The sequence below is a fragment of the Pelodiscus sinensis genome, chromosome 4 (genome assembly GCF_052426305.1).
Source record: "Pelodiscus sinensis isolate ZL-2025 chromosome 4, ASM5242630v1, whole genome shotgun sequence".
Classification (NCBI taxonomy): Eukaryota; Metazoa; Chordata; order Testudines; family Trionychidae; genus Pelodiscus; species Pelodiscus sinensis.
In genome coordinates this window covers 136,518,500-136,536,958 of record NC_143055.1, presented here as the reverse complement: position 1 = coordinate 136,536,958, position 18,459 = coordinate 136,518,500, and the positions used below count along the sequence as shown (strand labels likewise).

Below are 18,459 nucleotides of genomic sequence, written 5' to 3'. Positions count from 1 at the left end.
CTCTCAGTGCCAAAAGGTGCTTTTTCATCCCAGGAAAGAGCCAATTGTTTGTGTTCTCAGCCTGCTTCAGACTCTCTGGTGGTACAGGCTGCTACAGAAAGGACTAGGTCACAGTACCTATGGACTGTCCTATCAGAGAGAGGCTCCTAGCGATAGGACCCCGTAGGGACAAAGGTCTTGTCCTTTGTGAGCTTGCAATTCTGCATCACCAAGTAGAATGGCAACAACTACTCTAGGCTGGCAGCATTTCAGGACAAACTTGCACCTGGTGACAGAGCCCAGTTCTAGAGCAGGGAAAAATGGCTCTTCAGACTGCAGTTGATGCAGTGGATAAAGCATCAACAAGCTTGGCCTTGGTACTGTTGTGAGGAGGGATTCTTGGTTGCAGTCTGCTGGGATTTCCCAGGGAAGCGCAGAATACCATCCTAGATCTTCCCTTTAAAACCTGAACCTCTTCAGTGAGAGAGTTGATGGCTCCCTTAGTCCTTTAATGAATAATCTGTCTACCTTCTGCTCCTTGGAGATCTGCCCACAAGCCTGGAGAAGGAAGGAGCATAGGCAGAAAGATAAAGCAAAACCACCTCCTCCTCCTCATGCTTTCATGCAAGCAACAGAAGACACCAGGCACTGCTTTTAAGCACCACCTCAACCATGACCCATTCCTAGCCCATTGCTAGGAACTACTTCTGACATCTTAGTCGAGACCCATATCTGATGTCACCTACCCTTTTTTCCTTTACCTTTGGGGGGCACCTTACTCCTTTAACTGGGAGTTAATCATGGTAGCTAGCTGAGTCGTGGCGATTATCCATCAGGGATACACTCTAGAGTTCCTCCCCTTCCCTTCTCTTCAACAGGAAGTGGAATCCCTATTACATCTAAGGTCAATGGAACACGTCCTGCCTCCATATCAAGGAAGAGGGGCCATATTTCTTAGTTCCCCAAAAAACAGAGTGGAGACCTATTCTGGATCTTCAACATCTTCCTTTGAAAGTGAAAATTTCGGATGGTTATATTAGCATTAATGTCATGGAGGCAATATGATTTGCAGCCCTCATTATGGATGCATATTTTCATACAGACATTTACCTTTCCCACAGGGAGGTTCACACAGTTTACTGGAACAGGAGCACTTCTGATTCTGAATCTTCTCCACTGAACTAGTGTTAGCACCCAGAATGTTTATGAATGTTCCCCCGTGGTAGCAGCACAGATGAGATGTCAGGGCTATCCAGTTTTTCTCTATCTGGATGTCTGACTCCTGTTAGAATCTTTTCTGTTGAAAGTCAGGTCAGTTCGTCAGTTCTTCATTCAGCTTCTTGCAGGACTGAGGGTTTGGCATGAACTAAGAGAAATCTGTTTTATCCCTCATGAGAACAAGAAACTTTGGTGGGGCAGAGTTGGGACTCTCTGCGAGAGCCTTTCTCCTTGCAGATGTGCAACCTGATTTCTTTGATTTCCTGCAGACCAAATCCACAATGGGAATTTGGCTATTGCCGCTATGCCATATAGTGGCATGTATGAATGTGACACACTTTGCCAGACATCATGTATGTTATCTACAGACCTGGCTCATCTCAGTCTACTCGCTCAGCAGCAGCCACATTAAATCCAACTTTTCCCACCCGGACCATCTCCTTTGTCTGATAGTCAAACCCAGAAAAGGTATGAGTGGGAGCCCCCTTCTCTCACTTCCTATCCCACCACGCAGGAGAGTGGCATTGTGGGTTACAGTCTTTTAGAAGGACAAGACAGCCCTGTGTCTTCATCCTGAATGTCTTCTCAGGCCAGTCTGAATTTCATTGTCCTCACCAGCAGGTTCACTTACCTGTCTCTCTGGTCAAACCCCATGCTTCTGAAGAGAAGAGACTTCACTCCTTTGACGTCCGGCAGTCACTGGCTTTTTACCTGGAAAGAACCAAACCCATGAGAGAGTCACCAAAAATACTCTTGCAGTAGCTGAGATCCCAAGTTCAAGCTGTATCTTCTCAAAAGATTTCTAAGTGGGTTTCTGGCTGCATTGAGTGCAATAGGCTAGTTCATGCCCCACCTGCCAGAGGCATCATAGCACCCCTCCATGAGAGCACAGGCCGCCATGGTGGTATCCCTGCCAGAACTCTCAATGCAGGGCATATGCAGAGCAGGCCCTGGAGCTCCAGACACACGTTTGCATGGCACTGTGCACTAGTCCGGGCATCTGCAGCAGTGCAAGTATCTTTGCTGTTGGCTTCCTTGCACCCACCTCCAGTTTGAGCCCTGCTTGCCATTCCCCTGCATGTGAAACACACGTAGGGAGCGACTCTCCTGAAAGAGGTGAAGTTTGCAGACTGCAAGAGGAAGTTCTCTGAGATGTGTGGTCCATGACCCACCCTCCCTCCTCTCTGCTTCACAGCTGGTTAGATTGGTATGAAGAGGAACTGAGGGGGAATCAACCCTCACTGCCTCTTGTATCCTCATGTGGGAGCCAAGGGGAGATCTACTGCTTGTATGCAGGCCGACTGACACTGACTGTTCAATGGCTGAACAGGCACCGGGGGCATGTGCCTGCCCACCTGTGGAATACAGAGAGGGACCAAACCTCTCAAAGAACTTCTGGTTACAGGAAATAACCTTTATTTTTGTTCTTCTGACTGCCTATCACTTGGTAACTTTAGGGGGTAGCCGAGTTAGTCTGTACAGAAAAAGACAACAAATGGCCTGGTAGCACTTTTGTTAGTCTGTAAAGTGCTACCAGACCACTTGTTGTTTTTATCACTTGATAGAAAGGGCAAGGTTTTAAAATGGCACCTTCACTTCTCTGGATGCAAGCTATTGCTGTGGCAGAGTTCACAAACTTTTTCGGTGACATGAATTTCCTCAGAGAGAGATTCATGTCCCAGCTGTTCCCCCTTGTGAAGAGGGGTGTACTTTATAATGGTAGCAGAAAAAAGTGTACACATGTACATGTCCAGCTTTCTTCTTTGGCAGCATCCTTACTCTTCTTTCCTGCTTTTAGGGCCTCACAAGTCATGTTTGCTATCTGATGCTATTTCCGAACACCGTTTGCCAGTGTCTCCCTGCAATGGGCTAGCTGTGTTTAAACTAGCTTAGGGTCTCCTGAGCTACAGCTACCTCAGTTTGAGAAGGAACACAAACACTGTAAGGCTTATCCCACGAACGCTAGTTCATTCTGCCCTACACAGCACCTAACACAAGTGTTCCCATCTCATAAAAGTTGTGATAGCTCATTTGTCAGCAAATCCATGACAAAAGAAGCAGTGTCTGAAAAAGGGACATTTTATTTAGACTGAGTACCCACTGTATTTGGCAACTGGAAGAAAACAATGTGTATTAATCTGTCCATGATAAACACTATAAAGGACTGCTGCTATGTGATTGTTTCTTTGTTCTTCTCTCCTCCAGATGAATGGCAAATGCTAGTGCTAAAGGTTTTATATCGGGCAGCACAGAAACCATGGAGTGGCTGAAGGATCTGTAGCACAACTGTCTGTCTTGGGTTTTTGTCCTGCCTTTACAGCGATAGCTGGCTTCAGAACTCTGAACTGCTGAGGTGGGAACGCAGCTGTTTGTGTGTCTCCTGAAATACCCTTGAGAACTTAAGTGTACCTGGAGGTCCCGAGTGAACAGATGTGATGTGAAACCATAGTCGTGCAGTAATCAGGTGGCAGGACTAATGGCTGGAGATGAAGCACTGGGACTGAAATTCTGTGGACCCTTTGATTACCTGTTGTGGATCCATTTGGACTTATTGATGAATGTAAAAATGTTCTCGGTACCGTCTCATTCAGATGTAACTGAGGAAAATTCAGTTGAGATTTGCTGTTGTAGAGCTTCCTGGAGTTGTTCCCATGCAGGTGAGTGAGGTTGCATCAGTCATGTTTTTCAGGGGAGGCTGGCCGCATGCATATCGCAATCCTATCACGTTAAAAGCAGACCCATAGAGCAGGCATGTGGGATCTGGCTCCCTTCTTCACCATAGCAATGTATGGCGCCAGGGGCGGATATACGGCAGGGCGAACGGGGCGGGGGCCCCACGGAAGTATGCTGCCCGGGGCCTTGCAAAACTCTCATCTGCCCCTGTATGGCGCACATGTTCCTCCCGTATTTGGTGGAGGGGATGAGCTGTGGCAGCTTGTCATAGAGACATTCCCATACAGGTTGAACCTCTGAAAACGGACTCTCTGGTCTGACCACAGATGTTCCTGAGCCTGAGAGCCCTAGTGGCTAGGCCCAGGGCACAGGAGGGCTTGTGGTTGGAAGCTCTGCTGAGGCAGTGGTGCCAGGGCCAGGAGCCCAGCTGGGTGGGGATGGCAGCCTCAGTGGAGCCGGTGGCAACCTGGCCGGGGCCAGCAGCAGTGCAGACGGGAGCCTCGCTGGGGATGGCAGCCACAGGGTGGGAAGGTGGTGGCAGCCCTGTGGGTAAGGATGTTAAATTGCAGTGATCTGGCTAATGGTGTGGTCGATAACATTTATCTCAGCCACACGATTAGTCGAGAAGGGCCGCTCTCAGAGCCGCAGCACGGGTAGGTCCAGGGGCCGGCTTGAGCTGGGATTGAGAAGTCCCAGCTCGTGCTGGCACCAGGAGCCACCTGCACTGCGGCTCTGCATGTTAAATGGGGTAAGAGCAGCCGGGCTCTTCCTGCATTTTAAAATGCAGAGGCGCGGTGTCCCAGGCCCGGGACTGATTGGTCTCTACTCGCGCCGAGTTCAGCGGCCCCTGTTCGTGGTGGCCCAGACAGGAGCTGCTTGGTGGCAGCAGGAGGCAGGGGGGACAGGCGGCATCGCAAAGAAACAACGGGGGGGGAGGGGGTTGGCTTTTAAGAGGCAGGGAGGAAGCAAGGAGTGGATACTCCAGTTGACTACTTGCTAACATCCTTGCTTCTGGGGCTGGAGTCTGGCCGGGGCTGGCAGCCCTGCCGGGATGGCAGTGCAAGGCCTGGGAGTCCAGCTGGAGGCAGCAGTCCTGACAGGGATGACAGCCCCAGCAGGGCTGGTGGCGGCAATGGCTAGTCCAGGGGGCCAGCATTGACCTCCCCTCGTCTGGAACCAATTAGGTCCCGAGGATGCTGGACCTGGGAGGTCCAACCTGTACCAAAATTACTGTCCCAGACGGTTTTAACCATGTGGTTGTAAATGTACGTGAACCTAATTCACTTTCTAAGGGATTTCACCTATCGAAGGGTGAGGGGGAATAAGAGGCTAGTCAGATCTGGGCTGGCATGTGCTAAGTTGTAGTTACACATGATGCTTGGTCTGTAGCAGGTTGGCTTTAGGAGCAAGTCAACTGCAGCAATCCAATCAGCTATGTGTTAAGTCCCTGACGTGCTGTTGCTGTGTGTCTCTCACAAATCTGCACACTGCTCTCACCCTGCCTGTTTTCTGTGGTGCCTGCAAGGGGACTAGTCTGTAAACCTTGAAGTGAAGCGCTTTAAATCTCAGCCAGCGCTGCTGTTTGAATCCTCTCCTAAGTTCATCATGATGCAGATCATAAGGATGTTCGCCTTATCCTTCCTGTTCAGATGACACCTAGTTATTTAATGGGACATTGCAGACAGCTGCTAGCTACCAAGTCCCTGGCTGGGCCACCAAAGAGCCACCACAGAAGAGTTCAGGCACATGCAAGAGGAGAGTGCACCCCATTACACCTGGTTGTTGAAATCTTGACAGAATTATTGCCTGGCTAGAAACAGGAGCTCCCTCGAGGTTTGCAGGGAAAGGCACTGCCAATACTGTGTCCCTGCTCGGCAAATGGCTGGGCTAGAAAAGCCTGCACTCCCTGTTCTCAGATACCTTTGGAACTGGCTCTGGCGGGAGTGTCCGACTGACTAGCTGCGGCCGCGCATTCACACATGCAGTCATGTTGGTGGCCAGAAGAGCATTCAGCCCCAGATGAGCTCATGGCTTGCAGGAACCTAGAGCTCTCTTCACCAAGTGCCTTCATCGTCTGCAGACCAAAAGGGCTTGATTGCGCGAGAGAGCTCTACCCCTGCAGTTCCCAAGGGAAACCCGCAGCAGTGTCCTGTGTCCTTTCCTGCGGCGGCCGGCAGATGGCACTGGCACTGCTACTTGGGCTTCTGAAGTTGTGAAGAACTGTAACATCACTGAGAATGGGGGCAGCCTTGCTCTGCGCTTAGCAAAGCTGTGAGTAGCCTCAAAGACAGACAGAGCAGAGTGAGAGTGGACCCCTCGCCTGCACTGTCAGCAGTCAGGTCCCTGGGAGGGACAAGAGAGACTGAGAGCCTTCCCCCTTTCAGCAGCCAGAGGAGTTGATCTAGAGCAGCAGTCTCAAACGTAAATCCTCGTCTGACAACAAAAATTACTATATGACCACAGGCTGGGGTCCAAAACCTGAGCCCCACGTACCCAGCCAGGAGGGGCCAAAGCCAAGGGTTCAGCCTCAAATAAGGAGCCTATAACCTGAGCCCCAATGCCCAGGGTGAAGCCCTTGAACTTCAGCTTTGGCCTCATGGTGGGGCTCGGGCTTTACCCCCAGACCTCAGCAAGGCTAAGCCAGCCCTGATAACCCCATTAAAAAGGGTCATGATCCACTTTGGGGTCCCAACCCACAATCTGAGATCCACTGATCTAGAACCCACAATCTGAGATTTAGTCCAGTGCTTAACAACCCTGACAGGAAGTTTTCCCTAATGTCCAACCTAAATCTCCATTGCTGCAATTTAAGCCCTAGGCTTTTTGTCTTATCCTCAGAGGTTAAGGAGAATAATTTATCTCCCTCCTCCTTGGAACACCCTTTTAGATACTTGAAAGCTGTTATGTCTCCCCTCAAGCTTTTCTTTTCCAAACTAAACAAACTCAACTCTTTCAGTCTTCCCTCACAGGTCATGTTTTCTAGATCTTTCATCATTTTCATTGCTCTTCTCTGGACCTCTCCAATTTCTTCACATTTTTCCTCAAATGTAGTGCTCAGAATTGGACACAACACTCCAGCTGAAGCCTAATCAGCACAGAGCAGAGCGGAAGAATGACTTCTCATGTCTTGCGCACAACACTCCTGTTAATGAAGCCCAGAATCATGTTTGCTTTTTTGCAACAGTGTCACCCCATTGACTCATATTTAGCTTGTGGTTCACTGAGCCCTAAATCCCTTTCTGCCAGACTCCTTCCTAGACAGTCACTTCCCATTCTGTATGTGTGAGACTGATAGCATTTTTCCAGTTCGTCCAGATCATTTTGAATGCTAGTCCTGTCCTCCAAAGCCCTGTGTGGTATCAACTGCACACTTTACAGATGTGCTCTCTGTGCCATTATCTAAATCACTGATGAATATTCTGAACAGAACTGGTCCCTGCGGGAGTCCCTCCATACCTGGACTCTTCCAACAGTGACTGTGAACCATTGGTAATGACTCTGAGACTGGTCAGCCAGCCAGCTATGTACCTACCATCTAGGTTGTAGTTGCCCTAGTTTATTAATGAGGGTGGTCATGGGAGATTGTATCAACTGCTTTACCAAAGTTTAGATACACCACATCTGCCACTTCCCTTTTACCCATAAAGCTTGTTATCCTGCCAAAGAAAGCTCTCAGGTTGGTCTGATATGATTTGTTCTTTACAAATTCATGAACTTATCTTATTCTAGAAGTGTGCAGATTGGCTCCTTAATTATTTGCCCCATTACCTTTGTGGTACAAAAGTTAAGCTAACTGCACTGTAGCTTCCTAGGTTGTCCTTATTTCCCTTTTTATAGATGGGCACTATATGCCCTGTTCCAGTCTTCTGAAATTCCTGCTGTTCATGTTTTTCTAGGAGAGACCTTGGCACACTGCACTCAGCTACTTCCAAGGGAATTCTGTGCCAAGAAGTTAAACATTCTGCATGCAATAATTTAAAAACTCTGCATATTTTATTTATCAAAATCACACAGTGTAGTCACACTAGTCTCAGTTCTCTTTTGACAAGTGTTTTGAAAGTTAAAAATGTTGAGTTTCTGTGCTATTTTGACAAATATTTGCAGAATTATTTTGGCATACAAGTCCCTGAAGTACAGAGAATCTGGATGCACAGGGGCTCATTGGATGGTTCTGGTTGCAGGGGGAATAGGACTCTGCAGGGGAGTGTAGGTGAAGGTGGTTTTACCTCATGGGGAAGGGGTCTGGGTGTGGGGAACTCCGTGAGGAGTCTGAATGTTGGAGGAGTGAAGCTTGGTTGGTGGGGGTCAGGATGCAGTGAGGTGAGGTTCCAGGTGCGGGAGGCTCCCAATTCAGGGGGATGTGAGGGTTTGAGTGCAGGGGTTCTGGGTGTGGAGAGGTCTAAGTGTAGGGGCTCCCGATGATTGTGATGATACAGTGCTTTCTTTAAATCAGAGGTGGTGGGAGAATGGGAGGCATGTTTCACACAGTATATTTTACATTACATCATGTCCTGGGATGTCTCCTCAGCATGGCAGGAGTTTGGGAGGCTGGGTAGGGAGTGCAGGAGGAGTGGAGTGGGGACCCCAAATGCAAGGCTGTGTTTGATGCATGGGAGCTGGGCAAGTGGGGAGAAACGCCCTGTGTAGTGACTTCTCCCCCGCATGACTAAAAAGCGATGGGACCAGGAAGTGAGAGGGAGAAGCCACTGCACAGAGAGCTGCCCTCATCCCCGCAATGCATCTGGATTATTCCCCGGCTGATCCAGGTGCCCGAATGGAGGTACCTGCGCTGCGAGTACTGATGCAGCTTCTCTTTGCTTCCTTACAGGAACCATTCTGTAACCTATCATTTAAATCAGCCTGTGTAGCAAATGAATGGAAGATGGCTAATTTTTTTAAATGGGTTCCACAGGTCTTTCTCGTAATTGTAGGCCAGTAAGCCTAACTTTAGTCCTGGGGAAACTGGTTGAAATGATAGTAAAGAACAGTCTTGCCAGATACATAGATGCACATATTTTGTTGGGGGAGAGTCAACATGGCTTTTGTAAAGGGAACTGATTACTCGCCAGTCTACTCGAATTGGAGTCAACACACACATGGACAAGGGGGATTCAGTTGATACAGTGTACTTAGCTTTTTTTAGAAAACCATTCACAAGCTCCTTCACTAAAGGCTCTTAAGCCATTTAGCTGCCGTGGCATAAGAGGGAAGGTCCTCTCATGGATTAGTAATTGGCTAAAAAATAGGAAACAAAGGGTAGCTATACATGGCCAGTTTTCAGACTAGAGAGAGGTAGGGGGTAACTAGTGGTGTCTCCTAGGGATCTTTGGTTTGTCTCAGTTTGGCCATTCTTATGTTCTGTTCCCTGCCACTGATGTATGTTTCTATTTTGATTTTCCCCAGAGGAAGAACCTGGTGATTTGTTGCTGTGATGTTATGAGGAAAAGAAAACCCCAGACTGGAATCTCTTTCCCAGCTGGAGGACTGTTTCCCAGTAACTTGGCATGATCTGTGGACACAGCTAAGAAGAGTTAAGATGTTTTCAAGGAATAAATGACATGGCTTGCTAAAGAAGAAAAGAGTAAATGTTTTACAGCTGAACCTCAGAATCACGATCATCCTCCAAGAAAGAGCTGCTTGACAAACGAATGGTGTGAATGGTTTCTCAGGGATTCTGTTTGCTTCACTCAAATAGCCATAATTACGGGATTGATGGCAGTATTTACAGCGCTCTGGTTTGGATCTGTTTCATGCAGATGAGGGATCACTCAACTGAAATTCACTGCTGTTCACTAACTAGCATAGAACAATGTGGTGTATCTTTATTTTTGTATTATGCAAAACCATTTAATTTTCTACACAGTTTAAAGCTTTTAGTGTTAGTTACCACTGGGTGCAATATTCCACTTGGGAGCCCTACCAAATAGCTCTTAGGTTCTTGTGACTATATTTGCTCGCTGAGTACACTCCATGCTGTCACTGTCAAACAGCTCACCAGGGAGGCTGCTTCTGGGGATGTGCTGCACTCCACATGGGGAGGGTACACTGCCTGGTGTTAATCGTCTTTCTCTCTTCACTTCCAAGAAAATCAGAAGTGCCCCGGCCTGTGGCAGAACAAAGCGGTGGCAGCCAGAAGATGCTAGTTTGGAAATCCCCTTGCCTCTGTGTGCCTTGCTTCAGCACTGTGCAATGGCAAAGAGCAGGGGAGCTAGCATTCCCTGGGAATAATGTGAGGCTAAGGACAGGCGCAGCACCGGTGAGATTTGTCTCGCTGACTCCGTGCTGTAGGAGTTGATGCTAGGGAGTGCTAGGGAAATGTACCATGTCAGCCTGCATGCACTCGCCCCTGGCTGCTTTCCTATGCTTGAGAATTAATGAACTCTTGCAATCAAGCATAGTTTTTAAACCACTGTGGTGGCCTGTACTATGGGCCCTTGGCAGCAGGGCAGGACATGATCTTTGAGAATATGTTATGAGGAAGTAGAGCGCACTGGCTGTATTGGAGAAGAATTTACCTCAATTAGTGGGGAATTCAACTCCTTTTAAATAGGAGAATAAATTTGAAACAGCTGATATTTTCAACCAGAGCACAATATTGTGCTCACTGATCTGCTTCCAGGCTCTAGCTTGCTGGCTGATCTGTGTTTTACAGAAATAGCACAGTTCAGAAGGATGCAGAAGAGTAAACCAATAAATCACTTTAACGTTGGGCCAACAATGGGAGTTAGACAACACCATTTTTCTTGGGGATAAGGGGCAATAAGCAGAATCTTGTATTGCATTTAAAAGCAATACCTACATGTACATACTCAATGAGGGCTCAGAAAGTTGGGACCTCTGTCAGTGGGTATTACCTTACGTTTTGTATACTGAGGAATCTGGAGTATTTTTGCAGTACTGGATTGTTGCTGCACCACATACATTCCTGTTGTTACTGCACTGACATCTTTGGAGTTCTTACTAGAAGGGAGTTTGGCTCCAGTTTTTGCTGCCTGCTTAGCCTAAAGCCAGAGTTGGGCTGACTAGTCCCTTTTCAACATGCATCCTTCTCTCCAGGTTCAGTCTTTGCTAAATGCTTTTCAGATTCATTTTTAAATCTGAATACAGCTGAATTCTTAAATATTGATTGGGGTTAACCAGGTGTGCATGCACTCCAGTCTGTGAAGGCAGTTCAGGGTTTGTGCACCATGAGTCAGATGGTTCCCTTGGGCAATCTCCCTGTAAGGATTTTTGGTAACTGTGTAAACTTTGCAAGTAAAGGCAGGTCTCTGTGTTCAGCTCTTCTGAGGACATGAGGATGTTTAGTCCCTGCTGTAGTGCTTCTGATCAATGGGGGGTTTACACCAGGGTGAACTATTCTTTGTGGTGTTTCCTAAAACTGCCAGAAAAACCTGTGCCCAGGTATGATCGGCACTGTGATGATGGAGTGCAGGAAATGTGTGAGACTGGCTGAAGAAACAGTTGGAAATGCTTCTTCACTGGGCAGGAATAGTCATCCTTCGTGCAGGAATCTTCTTCCTTTCTCATGACTGGCAGCTCCAGAACCAGACACCCAGGAACTGAGCTATTTAGACTCCAGACTGGATCTAGTTGAGGCAGCATAATTGGCAGAACTGTCAGACACTTCAGGAAAGGCCAAACTTCTACGCCAGTAAGCACAAGAGCAACAATTCTGACCAGGCAGATCCTCCCATTCCAAAAACTGCCCTTTGAGCCTGTTCTGTCTTCTGCTTGTGCCTTGTGTGGTAGAAGAGCCATTTCCCAGGTGTGTGTCAGACACTGCCCAAATGGTTTCCCTCAGAAAAACTTCACCTGCTTATGTTGGGCCTGTCCTTGTGACTTGCTGTCATGCAAGGACATCAGCTGGTACGGATGTAAAGCGGATGCTGCAGGTACAGTTTATTCATTAATCTCCACAACGGGGCAGAAAGTTACACAATATCTTCGCCAAAACAATTGAAAATAAATCTGATCTTAACTTGAAACAAGGCATCTCTTCTCATTCATTTAACTTGGCTCAGAATTTCCACCACTTTTTCCCAAAAATCTATTTCTGGCTTTGAAGTCCCAGAGGCTAGTTATATTTTTTTTATTTCTGCACAATTGGGATTTGATGGTGGAGCCAGAGGCTAAGTACTAACTATGGTGGTAAAATACAAATTCAGGCAGATTCCTATAACAAACTGTAAACCCTTGTTCTGACACGCTGTGTGTGACCCTTCAGAGATCCCATAGTCACTGGTCCTGTGTCTAAATACCAGAGAACATATAAACTCCACCTCTTTTTGTTGATGGTGTTTCTCCAGGGGGTCGGTGTGCGGTGGGATAGAGAGGGAGCTGCAAGTGCTGGGCTGGCATTAGGGGGTGGCAAGCAGAGGCCTCCACAAAGCTAAGAGACATTCTGAAGTCTAAGTTCTGCTTCCCAGGGCAGAAATCTGACTCTTTGAAAGGATTCAGTGGTTTGGAAAGATTGAGAGCCACTGATTGTGAGTACAGAGATATTTATAATCCAGTCCTTTGATATGAGAATGGCCAGGCTGGGTCAGACCAAAGGTCCATCTAGCCCAGTATCTTGTCTGCAGTGTGCCCAATGCCCCAGCAGGAGTGAACAGAACAGGGAATTACTCTTCAAGCAATCCCTCTCGTCCCCCATTCCCAGCCTCTGACAGAGGCTAGGGACGTCATTCCTGCCTATCCTAGCTAATAGCCATTGATGGACTTGACCTCCATGAATTCATCTAGTTTTCTTGAAGCCTGTTGAAATCCTGGTCTTCACAGCCTCTTCTGGCAACAAGTTCCAGAGGTGGCCCGTGCCCTGAGTGAAGAAAAACTTCCTTTTGTTTGTTTTAAACCTGCTGCCTATTAATTTCACTTGGTGACCCCTAGTTCTTATGTTATGGGAACAAGTAAATGACTTTTCCTTATTCACTTTTTCCATACCAGTCATGATTTTATAGATCTCTACCATATTCCCCCCTTAGTTTCCCCTTTTCTAAAATGAAAAGTCCCGTTTTTTTTAATCTGTTTATAGGAGACCCATTCCAAACCCCTAATAATTTGTTACCCTTTCCTGAATCTTTTCCAATGCCAATGTATCTTTGAGAGCTCCTGTAATAATAGCAGCACCCAATAATTACATCAAGAATCTCTTCTAATTTAATCTTATTATTTTTATCCTCCATTTGAATCATCTTTTTCTTCTGAGTTTATAACGTGACCTTGGCTCTCTTCGGCATAACAAATATCAGAAAATGTCTTACTAAATCTTCTAGTGGCTGTGAAGATCTCTTCTGTCAGCTAACTCTTCTGGTATCTGTTGCATCATTAGCAAGCCTGGAAAAAAATTCATGGTAGGAGAATAGTGGCATGAAACAATTTTTGGAAAATGGAGCATAGAAATCTGTTTTAATATCCTATATCCAGCCCAGTTACCAGTGACATTCAAGTCACATCTGAGCTGAAATTCCATTTCCTCTTTACAGTTAATTTCTAACAAGAGATGGACCCAAAAGTAGAACATAGAATCTAAACTAAACAAAACATGAGGAAGATCAGCTCTATATCCAGAGTTCAACTTGACAGCTCAAGTTTATTTTTAAGAGGGCCAGTTCACAACTCCAAATCCCAAACATCTTGCCAAATGGCTTGGGTTTGGATTTGAAATTTAGGAACTTGAATTTGGACTGAAGCTTCACAGCTGGCCCTTCTGCCATTCACATTACAAAGTTTAATAGTATGACTTTCAAGTGCTTACTCTAAATCTACTCCAATACTACGGCCTCGGTACAGCACCCCTTTAAGAATATGTTCAGTTAGAAGCATCTGATTGTCCATTGAAATCAATGGAACCACTCCAGTGCTTGGATTTCACATTTAAGTACTTTCATGGATCAGTGCCTTCAGAAAAGTCCTTGTCACATTTTCAGGGGAACCCCCTCCACTCCTACCCCCTGCTTCCTACCCTAGCCCCTCGCCTCATTTCCCTGAATGCCCCTCTGTAAACCCACTAGGCAGGCTCCACAGCTGAGCTGTTGTATCTGCACCTACCACCAACCTGGTCTTGTGTGCCTGCTCTGGGCGCCACCTAGTGGGGCTCAATGGGAGCGCTTAGTGTGGAGAAGGCACTAGCACTATGCCGGAGTCCCATCCCGTTAATATACCCACATTCCCCTCCCCCTACTGTCTCAGACAGGGATGTCAAGGTGTAACCTATAAGCTTGTCTCTGGGCAAGAGGACACTCCCAGGTGCTGCCCAGAAAGCAGCAGCAATGCAGGAAACTCCCTCTCTGGCTGAAGCATCTTGGCAGTTGAGTTTATTTTGTTATCCCTGACCAGCTCTGTTGGCATATCTCAGTTGGTAAGGGGCTGGAAAGAGGTTTCTGGCTGCCGGGCAGGTTGAGCACAGAAGCTAGTGACGGGCAAGTTCAGCAAAGTTCCAAGGAATCGCCCAGCTAGACAAGCCAGCTTCCTGCCCCTTGGAGAGGGATTTCCATTAGTTAAGGTTTCAAAGGCCCAATGTTGACACGTGGATTTTCCTGAATCACCCTCACCCAGGGAGTGGCACCTGCCATGGTCACGAAGGGCATGTCTACACTGCACCTGTAGCAAGAAATGAGCTATGCAAATTGCGTAGCTTCTTTCGAGTGCATTTTTAAAAACAGCTTATTTTGAAATTTGGTGCCAAATTTCACAATAGAGCACTATTCCAACATGTCCCTTAATCCTCATGGAATGAGATTTACAGAGACATCAGAATAGTGAGCCTGTTATTTGAAAGCTATTTCAAAATAATGGGCTTGTTTAAAAGACATGGAATAGCTATTTTGGGATACTACTTGTTACTAAGCAGAAGATCATAACTTTTTAACTGAGGAGCTGCTGTAGCCTCCCTCTTCCAGCTTTTCCTCACCATTAGATATGGCTTTTCACCACCACCCTGCCATCAAAGAATTGAAGCTGAGCCCCAGTTACATTCATTCATTCTGCCACCAGCAGCTGGAATCAAATCCTGTCCCAGTCATAGCCTCTCAGTTCAAACCCTGGAATGTGCTTCCTTCCAAGGACATGCCCAAGTCAGACGGAATGACTGTGACTTGTAGTAAGAGCACAGATTTTATTAACACTATTGTGCTGCTTGGGAAGGATTTTGAGAGACTATACAAATTGGCAACTTCTGTCTCTGCTACTGTAGTCAGCAGCTAAAGTCACTAATTTGTCACTGGTCTCTTTGGCTATGTCTACACAGCAGAGCTTTTCCGGGATACTGGAGGTATTCCGGAAAAGCTCTTCCGTGTCCAAGGAATGTGTCTACTTTTCAGAAAATTGTTTTGGAAAAGCAGACACAGTTTTTCGGCATCCCTGTAAATCTCATTCTATGAGGAAGAAGGGATGTTCCGAAAGAGGGTTTTTTCCCGACAGTAGGCCAAATGTCGGAAAAGCCTCTTTCGGAAGAAAATCGGAAAAAGATACACAAATTGTGGTTCACAATTTGCATATCTTTCTCCAACTTGTCCCTGCAGTGTAAACATAGCCTTTGATACTTATTTCCTTGCTAAGCAAACCAGAAAGTCACTATAAAAACAGCCAGAAGTCCTGTAGCACCTTAAAGACTACCATGTATTTGGGCACAGGCTTTCGTGGGCTGCCGCCCACTTCGTCAGATGCAACTGATTTGCTCCAGCCCAGGAAAGCTTATGCCCAAATAAATGTATTAGTCCTTAAGGTGTCACAGGACTCCTCACTGTTTCCGCTGAAACAAACTAAGTGACTCTCTCAAAAAGTCACTAAACCTGGTAACAAAGTGGCAAAGTTGACAAAGCCATTACAAGAGTCTAGGTCTCGTGGCATATGGAGTCACTGTGCTATGAGGAAGCAGAGTGAGAGCTGGCTAGAAACCCCATGGAAATGTCCTTCCCTGACGCTTAGCTGGACACCTAGGCTGCATCTAGACTGGCAAGATTTTGCGCAAAAACTTGCCAGCTGTCTACACTGGCCACTTGAATTTGCGCAAGAGCACTGACTCTGTAATTTACAAAATCAGTGCTTCTTGCGCAAATATTTTCACACTCCCGCTCGGGGGGGGGGGAGGAGCCCTCTTGCGCAAGAATACTTGCACAAGAGGGCCAGTGTAGACAGAGAAGAACTGTTTTGCACAAAAAAGCCCCGATGGTGAAAATGGCAATCAGGGCTTTCTTGTGCAAAATCATGTCTAGACGGGCCATGGATGCTTTTGCGCAAAAGCATCTGTGCCAATCTAGATGCTCTTTTGCGGAAATGCTTTTAACAGAAAAACTTTTCTGTTAAAAGTATTTCCGCAAAATCATGCCAGTCTAGACGCAGCCCTATAGTTCTTGGCACAAGCAGCAGGTGCCTATTTTGGCATATTGTGCACTCAGCTCTGGCAGTGTCTCTGTGGCCTTAGGCTGGCACTCAACCTTGTCTTGCACCACAAGAAGGGCTGGGCTCTGCGCATTCTCACCCCATTTTTTGGCAGGCAGTGAGGATGACGGATGCATGCTGAAGCCACCCTAGTGATGAGGGGAGCTGCATCAGGAAGGAGGCGCCAGACACAACATCCCTGAGCAGTGTTCTGCTGAGCCTGCATGACAAAAAGCAAGGTGTGGGGCTGTGGCTCGCTGGGGAGTAGAGGGTGGCAGCGGCCTGGAGCCCAATGAGGCAGTGTAGTAGATGATGCTTGTTCAATGCAGGAGAGATCAGGGCATGTGGCCCAGAATCATAGAATACCAGGACCGGAAGGGACCTCGAGAGGTCATTGAATCCAGTCCCCTCCCTCATGGCAGGACCATTCCTGATAAACTTAGTTAAGAGCAAGTTAGATATCTCCAGAAATGGGACACTGCCACTCACAGCCTGTCTACGGTGGGGACCTGAGGAGCACTTGGTGCAGGAATAGGGATGGGCAAGGATGCTTTATGGGTCTTTCTATGTATCGTGAGAATTCCTCTCTCCAGGGATTTCATTTAGGAGCAGCCTTTCCTTTGTGGTTAAAGAATGATGAGTGACATGGAAGAGGGCTGGACATCCGACTCTCATATAGGACTTTCAGGATGAGATCTCTGGGGGGAAAATGGACAGATGCAACATTCTTGCAGCCCAGAATTAGTGGCTACTTTTGCCTCCTTTGCTCTCCATGCAACTGGAATAAGAGGCTGAGTAAACCTGGCCACTGCTGGTATGCTGTAATGGACCTGCAGCCGAATTCCCTCTCCCTGCCCCCAGGCTCTGATAAACAAGCTTTCTGCTATCTCCACTTGGATTTGAGTCAAATATTTCCACGGCAATGGTGGTACAGCAATTTTAATTTCTCTGAAAATATGTTATGGGTCACCTGCTATTTGAGTTACCCAAAGCATTTTGTATGTTTTCCTTCCAGGTGCTTGATTAAGAGCAGGGGTGGGGAATCTCAAGCCTAGGGGCTGGATACAGCCCCTGGCTTGCCTGGATCTGGCCCTTGGGGCTCAGGGCTCCCCCCCCGCATTGGGAAGCCTGCACTGGCACTCCAGCCCCCCTACTGCCCCACCACAGGGCTGGAGCCCACAAATTCTTCCAGTCTGGGATCCCCTAGGCTCTTATGAATGAGGGGAATGTGAGGAGCATCTTTTTCCTTCTCAGTCACGAGACACATCAGGGAGCGTTTGGTTTTGGTTTCTCAATTGTATTTGGCCCCCAACTAATTTTTCTGTGGGTCAGCAGCCCCTGCCCCAAAAAATGTTCCCCCCATTAAGAGCCTGTAGACACAAAGTCCTATCCATTCACAGAATAAGCACAGCCCAGGTAATGTGTCGATTCACTTCAATCTAATGTGAAGCTACCACCTATGGGAGGTAGGGCCCAGCTTAAGTCACTACTTCACGTCCTAGCTGAGCAGTCCCTGTGAGTGCTTTCTGTGGTGGGGATTTTGGCCTAGGGAAGCCCATCCAGCAGGAACTGAATGGAGGCACCAGCTTATTCCACAAGCCAGAGAACAAAACAAGGCTTTTGTTGCCTATGTCTGAGCAGCAGTGTTACATTGACCTACTTGCTGGCGTAGACAGCACTAGGTCGGTGGAAGAGTTCTTCCACCTACCTAGCTGTAGCTGCGCAGCAAGATGGATTAGCTATATTGCCAGAGCCCCTGGCCTCAGCATAGGCACAATGATGCTGTATCACATTAAAGCGTAAGAATAAGACACCAGTTCTTACCATTTCTTTGGGCCAATGTCAGACTAGGTAATGGGGGTGGAGGCCCTTCATTCCCCTCCCGTGTGTACTGGCAGGTGTGACTATAAAATCATGACCGGTGTGGAAAAAAGTTAGTTCCTTATTCCCACAATGTAAGAAGTAGGGGTCACCAAATGCCAGGAATAGGCAGCAGGGTTAAAACAAAGCAAAGGAAGGTCTTCTCCACCCAGCGCCGTCGACCTGTGGAACTCCTCGCCAGAGGATGTGGCGCAGGGTTCTAGCTCGCTCCATGCAGGCTGGTAGCCAGGCTGGGCAGGCGAGCTGCTCTGACGCCGCTTGGCCGTTCTGACGTCACAGCGGCTCCGAAAGGTGCGTTCTGTGCGCAGGCGCAGGAACACGCCGCGCAGC

General features: G+C 47.5%; 1 protein-coding gene and 1 long non-coding RNA gene across 6 annotated transcripts in view; one reads left to right on the top strand and one right to left on the bottom strand.

Moving 5' to 3' along the window:
* Window positions 1-11,907, top strand: part of MFHAS1 (multifunctional ROCO family signaling regulator 1) — a 47,450-nt gene extending 35,543 nt beyond the window's left edge. For 3 of the 4 annotated variants that reach the window (XM_075929193.2, XM_006112298.5, XM_075929191.2), the window contains 2 exons: window positions 3,403-3,854; window positions 9,274-11,907. In XM_075929193.2, the coding sequence (XP_075785308.2) occupies window positions 3,403-3,467 (65 nt within the window). In that variant the 3' untranslated portion in view covers window positions 3,468-3,854; window positions 9,274-11,907. The remainder of the gene's footprint in view (window positions 1-3,402; window positions 3,855-9,273) is intronic. The other variant, XM_075929195.2, reaches the window with a different exon arrangement.
* LOC149524590 (uncharacterized) lies at window positions 243-18,459 on the bottom strand. 2 transcript variants are annotated; one of them, XR_016349543.1, is made up of 3 exons: window positions 18,073-18,459; window positions 13,131-13,203; window positions 243-1,908 (listed from the first exon to the last, which is right to left on the bottom strand). It is a non-coding gene; the product is annotated as an uncharacterized LOC149524590 (long non-coding RNA). The 2 variants fall into 2 exon arrangements; XR_016349542.1 differs by lacking the exon at window positions 243-1,908 and having other exon boundaries at window positions 11,757-13,203.